At 44.6% G+C, this 19,479-nt stretch overlaps 2 protein-coding genes across 2 annotated transcripts in view; both read left to right on the top strand.

Annotated features, from left to right (window-relative positions):
- The first annotated feature begins 13,088 nt into the window (after nt 1–13,088).
- LOC112072298 (pleckstrin homology domain-containing family A member 5-like) lies at nt 13,089–15,254 on the top strand. The gene is made up of 3 exons (XM_024139699.2): nt 13,089–13,208; nt 13,316–13,392; nt 14,872–15,254. The coding sequence occupies exons 1-3, from the start codon at nt 13,117–13,119 to the stop codon at nt 14,931–14,933; spliced, it is 231 nt and encodes a 76-aa protein (XP_023995467.1). The 5' UTR covers nt 13,089–13,116; the 3' UTR covers nt 14,934–15,254.
- The window catches only part of LOC139024791 (mucin-2-like), a 37,575-nt gene continuing 33,162 nt past the window's right edge, over nt 15,067–19,479 (top strand). Inside the window, exons 1-2 of the mRNA XM_070439732.1 lie at nt 15,067–15,071; nt 15,914–17,817. Of these exons, the coding sequence (XP_070295833.1) occupies nt 15,067–15,071; nt 15,914–17,817 (1,909 nt within the window). The remainder of the gene's footprint in view (nt 15,072–15,913; nt 17,818–19,479) is intronic.

Raw genomic sequence — 19,479 nt, 5'->3', positions numbered from 1 at the left:
CCATCCTAAAATCTCATTAGAAATTAGGAGTTATTTTTGATGTTACAGTAATGTTTAGTTTAAGCAACGTTTATTGTACTTATCAATGTTATGGATGAGCACGTTGTTTGCTTGGTTCTGTTCCTTTCTRTCCATCTCTGTAGCTTCCGGGTGGGACAAGGACCAGAGCTACGGTAATCTGGCTGGGATAAGGACCAGAGCTACGGTAATCTGGCTGGGATAAGACCAGAGCTACGGTAATCTGGCTGGGATAAGGACCAGAGCTACGGTAATCTGGCTGGGATAAGGACCAGAGCTACGGATTAGAGCGGGAATAAGACCAGAGCTACGGTAATCTGGCTGGGATAAGGACCAGAGCTACGGTAAATCTGGCTGGGATAAGGACCAGAGCTACGGTGATCTTGCTGGGATAAGGACCAGAGCTACGGTAATCTGGCTGGGATAAGGACCAGAGCTACGGTAATCTTGGCTGGGATAAGGACCAGAGCTACGGTAATCGGGCTGGGATAAGGACCAGAGCTACGGTAATCTGGCTGGGATAAGGACAGACTACGGTAATCTGGCTGGGATAAGGACCAGAGCACGGTATCGAGCTGGGATAAGGACCAGAGCTACGGTAATCGGCTGGGATAAGGACAGAGCTACGGTAATCTGGCTGGATAAGGACAGAGCTACGGTAATCTGGCTGGGATAAGGACCAGAGCTACGGTAATCGGCTCGGATAAGGACCAGAGCTACGGTAATTCTGGCTGGAAATAAGGACCAGAGCTACGGTAATCTGGCTGGATAAGGACCAGAGCTACGGTAATCTTGGCTGGAATAAGGACCAGAGCTACGGTAATCGGGCTGGAATAAGGACCAGAGCTACGGTAATCGGGCTGGAATAAGGACCAGAGCTACGGTAATCGGGCTGGAATAAGGACCAGAGCTACGGTATCGGCTGGAATAAGGAGCCAGACTACGGTAATCTGGCTGGGATAAGGACCAGAGCTACGGTAATCTGGCTGGAATAAGGACCAGAGCTACGGTAATCTGGCTGGATAAGGACCAGAGCTACGGTAAATCTGGCTGGAATAAGGACCAGAGCTACGGTAATCTGGCTGGATAAGGACCAGAGCTACGGTAATCTGGCTATAAAGGCAATAAGGCGTTAAGGACCAGAGCTACGGTAATCGGGCTGGCTTCATAGTGCCTGTCCTGAATGGCTCGTTCATGTGAATGGGCATATTGGAAGACTCCATGTCATGTTGGGAGTGGTCTGTGGACTTTCTTGTGAATATAAAGTCACCAAAAAATGTGAATATTATCTGCCATGACTACAAGGTCCGATAGGAATTCAAGGGAACTCAGTGAGGAACGCTGTATTATGGCCCAGAGAGGCCTGTAAACAGTAGCTATAAAAAGTGATTGAGTAGGCTGCATAGATTTCATGACTAGAAGCTCAAAGATGAAAACGCAGTCATTTTGTTTTGTAAGTTGAAATTTGCTACGTAAATGTTAGCAACACCTCCGCCTTTGCAGGATGCACGGAGGATATGGTCACTAGCGTAACCAGGAGGTGAGGCCTCATTTAACACAGTAAATTCATCAGGCTTTAAGCCATGTTTCAGTCAGGCCAATCACATCAAGATTGTGATCAGTGATTAGTTCGTTGACTATAACTGCCTTGGATGTGAGGGATCTTACAGTTGAAGTCGGAAGTTTACATACACTTAGGTTGGAGTCATTAAAACTCTTTTTCAACCACTCCACACATTTCTTGTTAACAAACTATAGTTTTGGCAAGTCGGTTAGGACATCTACTTGTGCATGACACAAGTAATTTCCCAACAATTGTTTACAGACAGATTATTCACTGTATCACAATTCCAGTGGGTCAGAAGTTTACTACACTAAGTTGACTGTTCCTTTAAAACAGCTTGGAAATTCCAGAAAATGATGTCATGCTTTAGAAGACTCTGATAGGCTAATTGACATCATTGAGTCCATTGGCAGTGTATCTGTGGATGTATTTCAAGGCCTACCGTCAAACTTAGTGCCTTTTGCTTGACATCATGAGAAAGTCAAAAGAAATCAGCAAAGACCTATGAAAAGAAATAGTAGACTTCCACAAGTCTGGTTCATGCTTGGGAGCAATTTCCAAACGCCTGAAGGTACCACGTTCATCTATAAAAACAATAGTACGCAAGTATAAACACCATGGGACACGTAGCCGTCATACCGCTCAGGAAGAGACGGGTTCTGTGTCCTAGAGGATGAATGTACTTTGGTGCGAAAAGTGCAAATCAATCCCAGAACAACAGCAAAGGTCCTTTGAAGATGCGAGGAAACAGGTACAAAGTATCCACAGTAAAACGAGTCCTATATCGATATGACCTGAAAGGCCTCTCAGCAAGGAAGAAGCCACTGCTCCAAAACCGCCATAAAAAAAGACAGACTACGGTTTGCAACTGCACATGGGGACAAAGATTGTACTTTTTGGAGAAATGTCCTCTGGTCTGATGAAGCAAAAATAGAACGGTTTGGCCATAATGACCATCGTTATGTTTGGAGGAAAAAGGGGGAGGTTTGCATAACTGAAGAACACCATCCCAACCGTGAAGCACGGGGGTGCCAGCATCATGTTGTGGGTTGCTTTGCTGCAGGAGGGACTGGTGCACTTCACAAAATAGATGGCATCATGAGGGAGGAAAATTATGTGGATATATTGTAGCAACATCTCAAGACATCAGTCAGGAAATTAAAGCTTGGTCGCAAATGGGTCTTCCAAATGGACAATGACCCCAAGCATACTTCCAAAGTTGTGGCAATATGGCTTAAGCACAACAAAGTCAAGGTCATCCCAAAGCCCTGACCTCAATCCTATAGAAGATTTGTGGGCAGAACTGAAAAAGCGTGTGCGAGCAAGGAGGCCTACAAAGCTGACTCAGTTACACCAGCTCTGTAAGGAGGAATGGGTCAAAATTCACCCAACTTATTGTGGGAAGCTTGTGGAAGGCTACCCGAAACGTTTGAACCAAGTTAAACAATTTAAAGGCAATGCTACCAAATACTAATTGAGTGTATGTAAACTTCTGATTTCCCATTCTTAAAATAAAGTAGTGATCCTAACTGACCTAAGACAGGGAATTTTTACTAGGATTAAATGTTAGGAATTGTGAAAAACTTAATTTAAATGTATTTGGCTTAGGTGTATGTAAACTTCCGACTTCAACTGTAACATTAAGTAGCCCTATTTCGAAATGTGAGATATCACAATCTCTTTCAATAATGACAGAAATGGAGGAGGTCTTTATTCCAGTGAGATTGCTAAGGCGAACACCACCATGTTTAGTTTTGCCCAACCTAGATCGAGGCACAGACACGGTCTCAATGSGGATAGCTGAGCTGACTACACTGACTGTGCTAGTGGCAGACTCCACTAAGCTGGCAGGCTGGCTAACAGCCTGCTGTCTGGCCTGCACCCTATCTCATTGTGGAGCTAGGGGAGTTAGAGCCCTGTCTATGTTCGTAGATAAGATGAGAGCACCCCTCCAGCTAGGATGGAGTACATCCCTCCTCTGCAGGCCAGGCTTGGTCCTGTTTGTGGGTGAGTCCCAGAAAGAGGGCCAATTATCTACAAATTCTATCTTTTGGGAGGGGCAGAAAACAGTTTTCTACCAGCGATTAGGTTGTGAGACTCTGCTGTAGAGCTCATCACTCCCCCTGACTGGGAGGGGGCCAGAGACAATTACTCAATGCCGACACATCTTTCAAGCTGATTTACACGCTGAAGCTATGTTGCGCTTGGTGACCTCTGACTGTTTCATCCTAACATCGTTGGTGCCGACGTGGATAACAATATCCCTATACTCTCTACACTCTCCCGTTTTAGCCTAAGCCAGCACCATCTTCAGATTAGCCTTAACGTCGGTAGCCCCGCCCCCTGGTAAACCGTGTATGATCTCTGGATGATTTGTTTTAAGTCTAAGACATTGATTTAGCTTGGATCTAACTTTACTAAACGATCCCCATTGTGAGAAGTGATGACCTTCCATTTTGTAATAATAATAATAGTAAGTGATGAGTAGGACTATTAGGTTTAGGTAACAGGCCTTGATGAGATGTCATTTTAAGTGATTGGAGGGCGTTTCGTTGGTGCTGAAAGGACAGCGGCAGGATCACGCTATGACGTTAAAGAAGTTGACCCAACTTGTGGTGCTGAAGGATAGCTGAACCATTTGGACAGTTCAGGAACAAACAACAATCATTTGCACTAGTAGCTTACACGCTGTATCATAAATAAACTTTGATAACTTTAATGTTTCACAACTGAGGATGATGAATCCTCCTCTAGAGCCCTCCACTCTAGGCTACATATTTTTGACAACAACTCGTGAAGAAACAGATAATCATGAAAAATATGAGGAATAACAGAAGTATTTTCTCAGCAAGCACATTAGATTATTGTCCCGTTTTTCCTCCAACAGACTTTTTTTTGCCATTGTTTGAAGCACTGTCACCATGAAATTGTTTTTCATTAAATATATGATGCAAAGAAGGTAAACATTTATTATTTTGGAGATATTACTTAACAAGCCAAGAAGAGGTGTTTGTTTTGAGATACAAATTATCCTGTGCTTTTTCATTTGGCGCATACATACACAGCTTGGCTACATTGTAACTGCAAAGTGGCCAAGGTGCACTCACATATGGGGCTCACAACAGGACAGTAACTGAATGAAAACATTTTGACGATGTGATTTAATTTAACCCGATTGATGTTGGGGAAATATATATAAAAATTCAGAATGGTCTGGTGTTAAAATACCTGTAAACTGTGGAGGAAAAATTATTCTCAGATGTAATATTATGCCTACTGATTATTTCTTAATTACAAGCTACAAGACATGCAGTTTTCTGCAAAGGGTGCAGCCTTTGGTAGGCTAATGGAAGGCTCTACAGAGTCAGAGGCTGCCATTCAGCGAAGACAAGAAATGCCCAGCCGTGCTCATCATGGTTCTTACAGGCAAAGTGAAATTATATGTAACAACGATACAAAAATGTAAGAGCACCAAAAAAAATACATAAAGAATTATTTTGCAGTTGCCTTTTTATGTTATACACCTGTAGTGCAACTGGGGATTTCTAACAGTACTGCACTAAGACGGTGGCACAAAATGCAATCTGTTCATTATTAATCACTATATTAATACATACTAGCTCAAAACATTACTAAATCATTGAACATGACAAATTACCCAATAGATTATGATCATTTTCTGATTAAAAAAAGTGGGGGTGCAACAACACATTTGCGCCCCTATTTTGAAAGGGGGGGATGCAGCTGCTCCAGCTACATTGCTCAGGCGCTTATTAGTCCAGCAGATAGGGGAAATAATTGTTCCATTTTATGATACAAGTATCAAACTTGGTACACTAATGCTAGATACCTTAAGGAACATTTWAAAAAATTGGACGCAATCTGGGAAGCCCGTCAGTCAACCAGCGCGGCCATTTTAATAAAATGACTGCCATCCGGATGTCCTGTTAGAAGAAAATAGAAGAAGAAAATAGGGTAAAGTCATTCCAAATAATATAGAAATTAAGAATTGAATCTACCCACTAAATAAACCCCACAGATAATATATACAATAATTATGATAATAAAATACTCTTCAGACCTTCATGGGGGGGTCATACTGAGGTCATGTTGACCAAATTGTGGACTTTGTGATAAAGCCACCTAATTTCACACAGCTGGGGTATGTCTACAGTATTTTTTGGCTATTGTGCCATTGTAGATTTTGTCCATTACGCCCCCTGGCAGCCATTTCCAAAATGGATAGTAAGCAGATGACAGGACTTGTGGTTTTGGACATTATGAGCAGMTTTCATTACATAAAATGTAAACAATATATCTCAAATAAGGAAAATAAGGAAATTAGATGACATCTTGATGTTATGTTATAACTTCACTGAAATATCTGGAAAATAGGAAACCAACATACTCTTAACAACTGGATAGAAACTAAGGAAAGACTTGACAGGATTTAAATACAAACTAATGGTGTGATTGAGTCTATCAGGGCAGTCCTGATAATTAGTGACAAGTGTGTGGCATTGAGAGAGAGTCAACAAGGGAAATCAACTTGGCTGATCAAGTTCAGCAATTTGCTGCTCCCCTCTGAGGAATTTTGTAAATCTGCCAACCAGCTGCATGGGGCCGTATTGGACACGATTCACAACACCCATTTAATTTGTTTACATGTAAACTAGCCATAAAAACATTTTCAAAAAACATAAGTTGGCACACGTTTTCATATATGGCATCTTGCGAGGATTTGTTTGTGTTTTCCAGACCCCCTCAAACATTTTAAGCCATCATTGGGGTGTATCTACCAATTATTTATCGATTAAATGGCCAAGTGAATCTAGTCCAAAATGACCCCATGCAGTTGGTTGGCTGTGGGAGGTTATGCCCAAATCTGATATGGCACTATAACCAAATATACTTCTTTAGACATGCCCCAGCTGTGTGTGAAATTTGGTGGCTCTATCACAAAGTCCTTTCTTTCTTTTTATAGCTTATAGTTTATTTGCCGTTAGTCAGCACCTCTACATAAAATAATTTTCGCCAGCACATGTTTTTTATTCGTCTGTCACAAAGTCTACAATTTTCCGCAGGACTATGACCTCAATATATTTTTTTTATTTACCCAGGCAAGTCAGTTAAGAACAAATTCTTATTTTCAATGACGGCCTAGGAACAGTGGATTAACTGCCTTGTTCAGGGGCAGAACGACAGATTTGTACCTTGTCAGCTCGGGGGATTCGATGTTGCAACCTTCCGGTTACTAGTCCAACGCTCCAACCACTAGGCTACCTGCCGCCCCTCCACTCTAACCACTAGGCTACCTGCAGCCCCCCTCTAACCACTAGGCTACCTGCAGCCCCCCTCTAACCACTAGGCTACCCGCCGCCCCCATTACCTTAGGACCATGGTCAAAATGACCTCAATATTGCCGCAGGACTATGGTCAACATGACCTCAATATTACTTCAGGACTATGGTCAAAATGACCTCAATATTACCGCAGGACTATGGTCAAAATGACCTCAACATTACCTCGGGACTATGGTCAAAATGACCTCAACATTACCTCGGGACTATGGTCAAAATGACCTCAATATTACCTCGGGACTATGGTCAAAATGACCTCAATATTGCCGCAGGACTATGGTCAAAATGACCTCAATATTACCTCAGGACTATGGTCAAATGACCTCAATATTACCTCGGGACTATGGTCAAAATGACCTCAATATTACCTCAGGACTATGGTCAAAATGACCTCAATATTACCTCGGGACCATGGTCAAAATGACCTCAATATGACCCCCATGAAGGTCTTAAGAGTATTTTATGATCAGAATTATTGCCCATATTATCGGTGGGGTTTATTTAGTGGGTAGACAACATTACAAAGTCATTTTGATCATATTTGGAATAATGTTACCCTATTATATTCTAATAGGAAATCAGAATGGCAACCATTTTAATAAAAATGTTATTCAAATGGTTGACTGACATGCTTCCCAGACTGCCTCCAATCTTTTAAAATGTTCCTTACGGTATCTAGTATTAGTGTACCAAGTTTGATATTTGTATCATAAATTGGAACGATCTCTGTATATTTGGTTCCTATCCGCTGGACTCAGGGCCGGATTAATGCAAGAGCATACCGGGGATGAAACCCCTGGGCTCAGGAGGAAGCAATGGTAATAATAACATTCAATAAAAATAAAAATAACAATAAAGGAAATATATAATGTATATATACATTATATGTAGTATATATTTTGTATTTTTTTTACTGTAACTGCCAACCACGGGAGGGACTTAGTCGCCCACTCTCAATGAGTGTAGACAGCCTTCTGCTGCCTGCTGCCGCTCTGCTAATCATCAGATGGGGGAGGAGAGGGGGTAGGGGACCACGTGCTTAAATGAGGGGCACTGCCTTGATTTGGTAACTGATTTATAAAATGTTTTTTTTTTTATAAACCGCATAATAATAAATGTGACTGGTTTAATTGTTTGAGTCAGGGGCTGAGCCCTCGCCCGTAGGGGCCCAAAGAGAAGAACAAATATAAATAATTTATTTGTTTATTATTATTATTATACGTTTTTATCCAAGCACGATCTCAATGTTCAAAACACACCAGAGAGCATAATTTAGCCACAGCGGATCAATCGTTTATACAGTGCCTTGCAAAAGTATTCATACCCCTTGGCGTTTTTCCTATTTTGTTGCATTACAACCTGTAATTTAAATTTATTTTTATTTGTATTTGTATTTCATGTAATGGACATACACAAAATAGTCAAAATTGGTGAAATGAAAAAAATWACTTAAAAAAATAACTATCTTAAAATAAAAAACTGAAAAGTGGTGCGTATGTATTCATCCCCTTTGCTATGAAGCCCCTAAATAAGATCTGGTGCAACCAATTACATTCAGAAGTCACGTAATTAGTTAGATTGCACACAGGTGGACTTTATTTAAGTGTCATATGATCTCAGTATATATATAACTATTCTGAACTATTCTGCCCCACAGTCTGCAACACCACAAAGCAAGGGTCACCACCAAGCAAGAAGCACCATGAAGACCAAGGAGCTCACCAAACAGGTCAGGGACAAAGTTGTGGAGAAGTACAGATCAGGGTTGGGTTATAAAAAAATATCAGAACCTTTGAACATCCCACGGAGCACCATTAAATTCCTTATAAAAAAATTGAAAGAATATGGCACCACAACAAACCTGCCAAGAGAGGGCTGCCCACCAAAACTCACAGACCAGGCAAGGAGGGCATTAATCAGAGAGGCAACAAAGAGACCAAAGATAACCCTGAAGGAGCTGCAAAGCTCCACAGCGGAGATTGGAATATCTATCCATACGACCACTTTAAGCTGTACACTCCACAGAGCTGGGCTTTACGGAAGAGTGGCCAGAAAAAAGCCATTGCTTAAAGAAAAAAATAAGCAAACACATTTGGTGTTTGCCGAAAGGCATGTGGGAGACTCCCCAAACATATGGAAGAAGGTTCTCTGGTCTGATGAGACTAAAATGTAGCTTTTTGGCCATCAAGGAAAACCCTATGTCTGGCGCAAACCCAACACCTCTCATCACTCCGAGAACACCATCCCCACAGTGAAGCATGGTGGTGGCAGCATCATGCTGTGGGAATGTTTTTCATCGGCAGGAACTGGGAAACTGGTCAGAATTGAAGGAATGATGGATGGCGCTAATTACAGGGAAATCCTTGAGGGAAACCTGTTTCAGTCTTCCAGAGATTTGAGACTGGGACGGAGGTTCACCTTCCAGCAGGACAATGACCCTAAGCATACTGCTAAAGCAACACTTGAGTGGTATAAGTGGAAAAATGTAAATGTCTTGGAATGGCCTAGTCAAAGCACAGACCTCAATCCATTTGAGAATCTGTGGTATGATTTAAAGATTGCTGTACACCAGCGGAACCCATCCAACTTGAAGGAGCTGGAGCAGTTTTGCCTTGAAGAATGGGTTGTCACGCCCTGGCCTTAGTTATCTTTGTTTTCTGTAATATTTTGGTTAGGTCAGGGTGTGACAGGGGGGATGTTTGTCTGTATTTGTCTCGTCTTGGGTGGTTGTATGGTATAGGGGGTTTTGGTAGAGTATATGGGTTTGTGTTTGAGTGTAGGTGTCTAGGTATGTCTATGGTTGCCTGAATGGTTCTCAATCAGAGACAGCTGTCATTCATTGTCTCTGATTGGGAGCCATATTTAAGGCAGCCATAGGCATTAGGCTATTGTGGGTAATTGTCTATGTGTAGTGTTTAGTGTCAGCACTATTTGTTTGAATAGCTTCACGGTCGTCTGTTTGTTGTTTTGTTCGTTTGTTTCGTCTTCATAATAAAGAAGATGTCTTTCTATCACGCTGCGCCTTGGTCCACTCTGCCTCATTACGACGATCGTGACATGGGTAAAAATCCTAATGGWTAAAAATCCCAGCTTATAGAGACATACTCCAAGAAACTTGCAGCTGTAATTGCTGCAAAACGTGGCTCTATTATTGAAGTATTGAATTTTGGGGGGTGAATAGTTATGTACACTCAAGTTTTCCGTTTTTATGTCTTATTTCTGGTTTGTTTCAGAAAAAAAATTATTTTGCATCTTCTAAGTGGTAGGCATGTTGTGTAAATAAAATGATACAAACCACCCCCCCAAAAAATCTATTTTAATTCCAGGTTGTAAGGCAACAAAAAAAGGAAAAATGCCAAGGGGGTGAATACTTTCGCAAGCCACTGTATGGCGTATACCCTCCACTACACCGCTGACTAACAGCAACATTGTTTTTCAAAWGAGATTGTCTTAGGTTAGGCTATTGCCACGACGAGCACATCGGCCATCACCGTGAGTAGCCTATGGCAGGGATCCTTAAATAGATTCAGCTGCGGGACGATTTTCTTTCTTGAGTGGATGGTCAGGGTGCCGGAATATAAAGAATGCAAATTGACTGCAAGAAACCCAAACAGATACTGTATAATATTTGACTAAATCATAATCATTTCAAACCTTGCTTCCGTTTGTATACAATCACATACAGTGCCTTCAGAAAGTATTCATACCCCTTGACTTATTCCACATGTTGTTGTGTTACAGCCTGAATTCAAAATTGATTAKATTTACTTTTTTTTCTCACTCATCTACACACAATACCAAAGTGAGAACATGTTTTGAGAAATTTTGCATATGTATTGAACATTAAATACAGAAATCTTGGAGTTTAGGGTTCTATAATGAGAACACTGTACCTTGAGGTTCTCCTGGAGAACAGTGGAGAACTCTTCTCTCTCCACCTTGTTGTGGTTGATCCAGGTTTGGATGGCTGCCGTGGCGTTCTGAGAGGTTGGAACATCATCTGGAGAACAGCAACACGGGTAAGGGCCTGACAAAATGGCCGCCGTGGCATTACCCAGGCGGGTGATAAATATGGTGGTGGGGTAAGTTTCCCCCATTACTGTGTAWATCAAATCAAGCAAGAAATCAATAAGTACCTTTGATAATGTCCATGAGGAGACAGAGTGGCAGGTTGAGGAACTCATCAGTCTGGTGAAGTTGGACCAGGTGGATCTTAGCACAATGTTCGGCTGCAGTATACAACTCCTGGTCACTGTGCCTGTCTGCTAGCCACATCACATAAGTATTCACACCCCTGAGTCAATACTTTGAAGAAGCACCCATTGGCTAGAGAGATTTCCACACGTGGATATGTGCAACATTTTACCATTGTTCTTTTCAAAATTCTTCAAGCTCTGTCAAATTGGTTGTTGATCATTGCTAGACAGTCCTTTTCAAGTCTTGTCATATATTTTCAAGCAGATTTATGTCAAAACTGTAACTCGGACACTCAGGAATATTCACTGTCTTCTTGGTAAGCAACTCCAAAGTAGATTTGGCCTTGTGTTTTAGGTTATTGTCCTGCTGAAGGYTGAATTAATCTCCCAGTATCTGGTGGAAAGCAGACTGAACCAGGTTTTCCTCTTGGATTTGCCTCTGCTTAGCTCCATTCTGTTTATTTTTTTATCCTGAAAAACTCCCCAGTCCTTAACGATTACAAGCATATGCGTAACATGATGCAGCCACCACTATGCTTGAAAATAGAGAGAGTGGTACTCAGTAATGTGTTGTACTGGATTTGCCCCAAACATAACACCTTGTAATCAGGATAAAATGTTCACTGCTCTACCACATTTGTTGCAAACAGGATGCATATTTTGGAATATTTTGTATTCTGTACAGGCTTCCTTCTTTTCACTCTGTCAATTAGGTTAATATTGTGGAGTAACTACAATGTTGTTGATCCATCCTCAGTTTTCTCCTATCACAGCCGTTAAACTCTGTAACTGTTCTAAAGCCACCACTGACCTCATGGTGAAATCCCTGAGGGGTTTCCTTCCTCTCCAGCAACTGAGTTAGGAAGGACGCCTGTATCTTTGTAGTGACTGGGTGTATTGATACACCATCCAAAGTGTAATTAATATATTCACCATGCTCAAAGGAATATTCAATGCTTTTTAACATTTTTAGATGGGTAAAAATACCAAAAAAATAGCTGCCGTTCTTTGCAAGGCATTGGGAAATCTCCCTTGTGGTGGAATCTGTGTTTGAAATTCACTGCTCGACTGAGGGGCCGTACGGCACACTGACTCACCTAATGATGAATATGATGACACAGGGCAGGCTTCCCCAACTGGTCGCCTGCGGTCCGAAAACGTTTTTAATTTTTTTTTTAATTGTTGGACATAATTGACTGTAAAAACACCAGGAAATAAGCACCAAGTGATTTTAATTTTGGGAATCTGTTCCCATGTTTTCCCACGCATAATATAGAGACATACAGTGCCTCCAGAAAGTATTCACCCCCTTGGCTTTTTCCAAATTTTGTTTTGTTACAGCCTGAATTTTAAAATGAATTAAATAGATATTTTTGTGTCACTGGCCTACACACAATACCCCATAATGTCAAAGTGGAATCATGTTTAAAAAAAATATATATATACACAAATAAAATGAAAAGKTGAAATAAGTATTCAAGCCCTTTGTTATGAGGGTGTGATGAGGGGATGAGGGTGTGCCGGGGGGCTATGATTTCTTAAACCGACCATGGCTGGACTATGTTTGAATATATGCGTGGATAAGAGTCTATGGGAAAGGCGTTCCTGAAGTTCTTGCAAAGTCAAGCCCACATGCTCATTAGTCAACATCACTTTTTTTCATGACTTTGTCAAATAGAAGGTGTATATATATATATATATATATATATAGTAACGACCGTGTGTTTATAAGCGGCAGAGTCTACAACCACGTTTATAAACCCAGGTTATAAACCCAGGGTCGTTACAATATATATATATATATTTTACACCCATAGCATGCCTACTCATTCCCACTCCCAAGAAAATCCGACCATTCCCGCCCCCCAGAGGTTAGGTTCACTTTGCCTCACTACTCCGTCGTTGCCAAGGTTTCCGTGTACGCGCTCCAAGAGCGGAGACGCGCCGCCGCTGAGATTCAATCGTGCTATAGCCAGCCATGGCGGCAGATCTACGCCCGGAGTGGATCTCTTGTCTCCCTTCTTCATGGAGTTATGGGGTCACTCGGGATGGACGAGTCTTCTTCATCAAGTAATATTCTATTGGATATTATTCGTGGGTGTATTTGTAAAATTTTTAAAAACTCGGATACACACCAAATGCGATACGTTTTCACCTTTTCCCTTTCTCACCAACAGCGAAGAAGCAAAGAGTACAACCTGGTTGCATCCAGTCAGTGGAGAGGCAGTGATAACTGGCCACAGGAAAACTCTAGGTAAGGATGTCACCAAGTTTCTGTCCATATGCCACCAAGCAATGTTTTTTTTTTGTTGATTTCAAACAAAATAGAACCAGAGAGCCAAAATGGGTTAGTTATTTTTTGATGTATGTGAGTTTAGGTTCGAGTGCTGTGAAAATGTGTGATTTGGTGTCGTTCCGTGGTCTTTCCCACACGGCCGTTAAACGTTCTGAAGTTGGCATCACACTCGTCATTATGTTAGCTAGCTAGCTAGCCATCTCAGGTAACGAAGGTAAACTTGTCAAATATAAATTGCTTAGTTATGCCTCAACTGTTTTTTGTCGACACTTCCTCGGCAAATAACAGACAAATTATATATATATATTTTTTCCCTCCCTCGAGATTTGGCTACACCTTACACCTAATCAATATATTTTAGAATTAGCTACAGTAGCTAGCTGTGTGATTTTACAGTTAGCCAGCAGCTGCTGCACATTATTAACTAACGTTAGCTGAATTACCAGTGTCTTTGATATTCGCTACTGATTCATAAACTAGCGACCAGTTTAGAGACGTCGATTTTTTTCCCCGAATTGACAACAGTTCCTAATTTCTATATATAAAAGGTAAACGTTTCAGGTAGGATTCGTGGTGTTGCGGTCCATTTACTGTACAACAGTGCGCAACATATTCGATTTTGTGACCAGGCAACTCGTCAGCCCAATGGCACTGCAGATCTCACATGCTTGCTTTTACTTGAAGCTGGCTGCGCCCTAAGCCCAAGATGTACTCTTACCTCTACTCTTACCTTTACTCTCCTATGTTATTTTCTGAGGTAGACTGGCTCTGGCTGACAAAAGAGCCAAATACTCTTATCTGAATCGATTCTCAATTGCGATACGGTTCTAGAAAGATAAAAAACCCTTTACTTTCATATCACATTCAAAAATAATTTATCAGATGCTAAGTATACACTTACTGTACACAGTTTTAACCGGCTTTACCACAGTTGCAGCCAACAATATTTTTCAGTGACAACTGTGTTGTTCGGTGTGTTCGGAAGCATGCTAAATAGCTAATTAGCAATGTCTTCCGTCTGTCTTCTATAAACACGCGTTGTAACATGACGATATGACCCTGTGGGAAAACTAACCCTATTAAAAAAAAAAGTGTATTAATTTAACATTTTGCTTTTTGAAAATAATTTCTCGCTGATGTGAAAGATGGTTCCAAACCCGTACCGGTTAATGTTCAGACCTAGCATCGGGGATCTTAAGAAAACACCCCTGTACAGAAGACACCTTCCTCCAATGACCCTCTGTGTGTAATTTAATGGAACTGAGAGTCATGCTCAAGGGTTAGCTGCACCCTTACAAAGCATGGCATGCATTTTGACAGCTGGCATCTTGTTAGTTCATTGGCTTACACTCCGTGACTCGATGATGTGTGTGTGTGTGTCCCGTCTGTTGTGCCTCTTTGTTTATCTGCTGTGTTTATGTGTGTTTCTCCCTATAGATTTACCGACTGGATGGGAGGAGGGATTTTCGTTCGAGGGGGCTCGGTGCTTCATAAAGTGAGTCAGAATTTCACATCACAGCCTCCCTCTCTTTCACATTCAGCAGGTCTTCAGTTGACGCTGCACTTGGAATTAACAACGGACACGCAGTGTATCACCCATAACCACCCAAGTGTCCTCTTTATTTTACGTTTATGAAGTAAAGGTTGCCCCCACTCCACAGCAAGTCACACTGTCACTGTTTAACAAGGTGGTGAAACGTTGGGTCTGTGACCTTTCTCTGAACAGGCTTTAGCCCACTTGTTAGGGCTTTGTCTCTCCCTCAGTCAGTATCCAACGTCAGCCGACCTCTCCCTCAGTCAGTATCCACCGTCAGCCGACCTCTCCCTCAGTCAGTATCCAACATCAGCCGACCTCTCCCTCAGTCAGTATCCAACATCAGCCGACCTCTCCCTCAGTCAGTATCCACCGTCAGCCGACCTCTCCCTCTCCAGTCAGTGTCCACCGGTCAGCCGACCTCTCCCTCAGTCAGTATCCAACGATCAGCCGACCTTCCCTCAGTCGACCTATCTCCTCAGTCAGTATCCACCGTCAGCCGATCTCTCCCTCGGTCAGTATCAACGTCAGCCGACCTCTTCCCTCAGTCAGTATCCACGTCAGCCGACTCTCCTCTCCTCAGTCAGTATCCACGCGTCAGCGCCGACCTCTCCCTCAGTCAGTGTCCACCGTCAGCCGACCTCTCCCTCAGTCAGTATCCACCGTCAGCCGACCTCTCCCTCAGTCAGTATCCACCGTCAGCCCGACCTCTCCTCAGTCAGTATCCACATCAGCCGACCTCTCCCTCGGTCAGTATCCACCGTCAGCCGACCTCTCCTCAGTCAGTATCCACCGTCAGCCGACCTCTCCTCAGTCAGTATCCAACATCAGCCGACCTCTCCCTCAGTCAGTATCCAACATCAGCCGACCTCTCCCTCAGTCAGTATCCACCGTCAGCCGACTCTCCCTCAGTCAGTGTCCACCGTCAGCCGACCTCTCCCTCAGTCAGTATCCACCGTCAGCCGACCTCTCCCTCAGTCAGTATCCACCGTCAGCCGACTCTCCCTCAGTCAGTATCCACCGTCAGCCGACCTCTCCCTCAGTCGACCCCTCCCTCAGTCAGTATCCACCGTCAGCCGACCTCTCCCTCAGTCAGTATCACGTCACCGCGACCTCTCCCTCGGTCAGTATCCACCGTCACGCCGACCTCTCCTCGGTCAGTATCCACCGTCACCGACTCTCCCTCGTTCAGTATCCACCGTCAGCCGACTCTCCCTCGTCAGTATCCACGTCAGCCGCCTCTCCCTCAGTCGACCCCTCCCTCAGTCAGTATCCACGTCCGCCGACCTCTCCCTCAGTCAGTATCCACCGTCAGCCGACCTCTCCCTCGGTCAGTATCCACCGTCACCCGACCTCTTCCCTCGGTCAGTATCCACCGTCACCCGACCTCTCCCTCGGTCAGTATCCACCGTCAGCCGACCTCTCCCTCGGTCAGTATCCACCGTCAGCCGACTCTTCCTCGGTCAGTATCCACCGTCAGCCGACCTCTCCTCAGTCGACCCCTCCCTCAGTCAGTATCCAACGTCAGCCGACCTCTCCTCAGTCAGTATCCACCGTCACCCGACCTCTCCCTCGGTCAGTATCCACCGTCACCCGACCTCTCCCTCGGTCAGTATCCACCGTCACCCGACCTCTCCCTCGGTCAGTATCCACCGTCACCCGACCTCTCCTCGGTCAGTATCCACCGTCAGCCGACCTCTCCTCGGTCAGTATCCACCGTCAGCCGACCTCTCCCTCGGTCAGTATCCACCGTCACCCGACCTCTCCCTCGGTCAGTATCCACATCAGCCGATCTTCCCTCGGTCAGTATCCCACCGTCACCGCCTCTCCCTCGGTCAGTATCCACCGTCAGCCGACCTCTCCTCGGTCAGTATCCACCGTCACCCGACCTCTCCCTCGGTCAGTATCCACCGTCACCGACCTCTCCTCGTCAGTATCCAACGTCAGCCGACCTCTCCCTCGGTCAGTATCCAACGTCAGCCGACTCTCCCTCGGTCAGTATCCAACACAGCCGACCTCTCCTCAGTCAGTATCCCCCGTCAGCCGATCTCTCCCTCAGTCAGTATCCAACATCAGCCGACCTCTCCCTCAGTCAGTATCCACCGTCAGCCGATCTCTCCCTCGGTCAGTATCCAACGTCAGCCGATCTCTCCCTCGGTCAGTATCCAACGTCAGCCGACCTCTCCCTCAGTCAGTATCCACCGTCAGCCAACTCTCCCTCAGTCAGTATCCACCGTCAGCCGACCTCTCCCTCAGTCAGTATCCAACGTCAGCCGACCTCTCCTCAGTCAGTATCAACGTCACCGACCTCTCCCTCAGTCAGTATTCACCGTCAGCCGACCTCTCCCTCAGTCAGTATCCACCGTCAGCCGACCTCTCCCTCAGTCAGTATCCACCGTCAGCCGACCTCTCTCTCAGTCAGTATCCAACGTCAGCCGACCTCTCCCTCGGTCAGTATCCACCGTCAGCCGACCTCTCCCTCGGTCAGTATCCACCGTCAGCCGACCTCTCCTCGGTCAGTATCCACCGTCAGCCGACCTCTCCCTCGGTCGTATCCACCGTCAGCCGACCTCTCCTCGTCAGTATCCACGTCAGCCGACCTCTCCCTCGGTCAGTATCCAACGTCAGCCGATCTCTCCCTCGGTCAGTATCCACGTCAGCCGACTCTCCCTCGGTCAGTATCCACGTCAGCCGACCTCTCCGCTCGGTCGTATCCACCGTCAGCCGACCTCTCCCTCGGTCAGTATCCACCGTCAGCCGACCTCTCCCTCAGTCAGTATCCACCGTCAGCCGATCTCTCCCTCGGTCAGTATCCAACGTCAGCGATCTCTCCTCGGTCAGTATCCAACGTCAGCCGATCTCTCCCTCAGTCAGTATCCACGTCAGCCAACCTCTCCTCAGTCAGTATCCACCGTCAGCCGACCTCTCCCTCAGTCAGTATCCAACGTCAGCCGACCTCTCCCTCAGTCAGTATTCACCGTCAGCCGACCTCTCCCTCAGTCAGTATCCACCGTCAGCCGACCTCTCCCTCAGTCAGTATCCACCGTCAGCCGACCTCTCTCTCAGTCAGTATCCACCGTCAGCCGACCTCTCCCTCAGTCAGTATCCAACGTCAGCCGACCTCTCCCTCGGTCAGTATCCACCGTCAGCCGACCTCTCCCTCAGTCAGTATCCACCGTCAGCCGACCTCTCCCTCGGTCAGTATCCACCGTCAGCCGACCTCTCCCTCGTCAGTATCCACCGTCAGCCGACCTCTCCCTCAGTTAAGTACCTTTTCCCTTCTTATCCAAGCTGGGATGAAATGTGTTTCGTTCGCTCACATTATATCAGCAAACCTCTGTTCATGCTTTGTTTGAACACATTGCTTTTCAGTTGTTGCTCCAAATGTCACCCAGAGCCAATATCAATAGCTCTGGTAAATCCTAACTAACCTGGCCAGGCTTGTAAGACAAATAGACCTATGGCTCTGGTAAATCCTACTAACCTGGCCAGGCCTGTAGAACACATAGAGCCTATGGCTCTGGTAAATCCTAACCTGGCCAGGCCTTGTAAGAACAACATAGAGCCTATGGCTCTGGTATCCTACCTAACCTGGCCAGGCTTGTAAGAACACATGAGCCTATGGCTCTGGTAAATCCTAACCTGGCAGGCCTTGTAAGAACAACATAGAGCCTATGGCTCTGGTAAATCCTAACCAAACTGGCCAGGCTTGTAAGACAACATAGGCCTATGGCTCTGGTAAATCCTAACCTGGCCAGCTTGTAGAACACATAGAGCTATGGCTCTGTAAATCCTACCTGGCCGCCTTGCTTGTAAGAACAACATATCAGGGAATCAATGGCTCTTCTGTCATAGCTGGGACCTTTACTCTTTTATTTGCATGGTTTATCAGCAAAGTTAATTATTACACCGTCTTTAAGAGAGCTGTGTGTGTGTGTGTGTCAGTCAGTGTGTCTTTGTACAAATAGACAGGTGGGCTGTGGAATGGCATTTTGTCTCCTTTCAAATCAATTTCTCATTCATATAGTGCCCTGTTGGAAAGCAATGTTAAGCTTAACACATGCCATGTTTTCCCTTCTAAGATGAACTATGAAGTGTTTATAACGACACTGGTTATGACGGAGGGTGTCATAAGGGATGTCATAGCCTAAACCTTGTGCACAAAATTCCTGCAATCTAGGCTATGTCACAACACATGAGTCATGTATTGAGTAGGCAATGGCATAAATCCTCTCCTTTCCTCAGAATCTTAGTGTGTGTGTGTGTGTGTGTGTGTGCGCGTGCGCGTGTGTGGTGTGTATGCATGTGTCACTGTGAGTAAGTAAGGGAATGCAGCGGATGTCTCTCTCTTGTCCAATAAGACATACAACAGGATTTTCTCTTCTTTGACATGTTGCCCTGTGTGTTTGGAGTGAAAGAGGATCCCATTGAACTACATTGATGGTGTGAGGACCAGGTTAACCTTGAGAGAGGTCAAAGTGATGTCTTTCGGGCATCATATTTCACATAAT

Source organism: Salvelinus sp. IW2-2015, unplaced genomic scaffold (assembly GCF_002910315.2).
Source record: "Salvelinus sp. IW2-2015 unplaced genomic scaffold, ASM291031v2 Un_scaffold1883, whole genome shotgun sequence".
Classification (NCBI taxonomy): Eukaryota; Metazoa; Chordata; class Actinopteri; order Salmoniformes; family Salmonidae; genus Salvelinus; species Salvelinus sp. IW2-2015.
The sequence above is the reverse complement of the archived record's forward strand: the minus strand, read 5'-3'. Positions and strand labels throughout refer to the sequence as shown.

What these genes read in the sequence shown, in the direction of transcription:
- LOC112072298 (XM_024139699.2), top strand. Translation starts at nt 13,117, where the DNA reads ATGGCGGCAGATCTACGCCCGGAGTGGATCTCTTGTCTCCCTTCTTCA. An exon ending in GGACGAGTCTTCTTCATCAA is followed by an intron (nt 13,209 to 13,315) that starts GTAATATTCTAT and finishes TCTCACCAACAG; the next exon opens with CGAAGAAGCAAAGAGTACAA. An exon ending in TGGCCACAGGAAAACTCTAG is followed by an intron (nt 13,393 to 14,871) that starts GTAAGGATGTCA and finishes TTCTCCCTATAG; the next exon opens with ATTTACCGACTGGATGGGAG.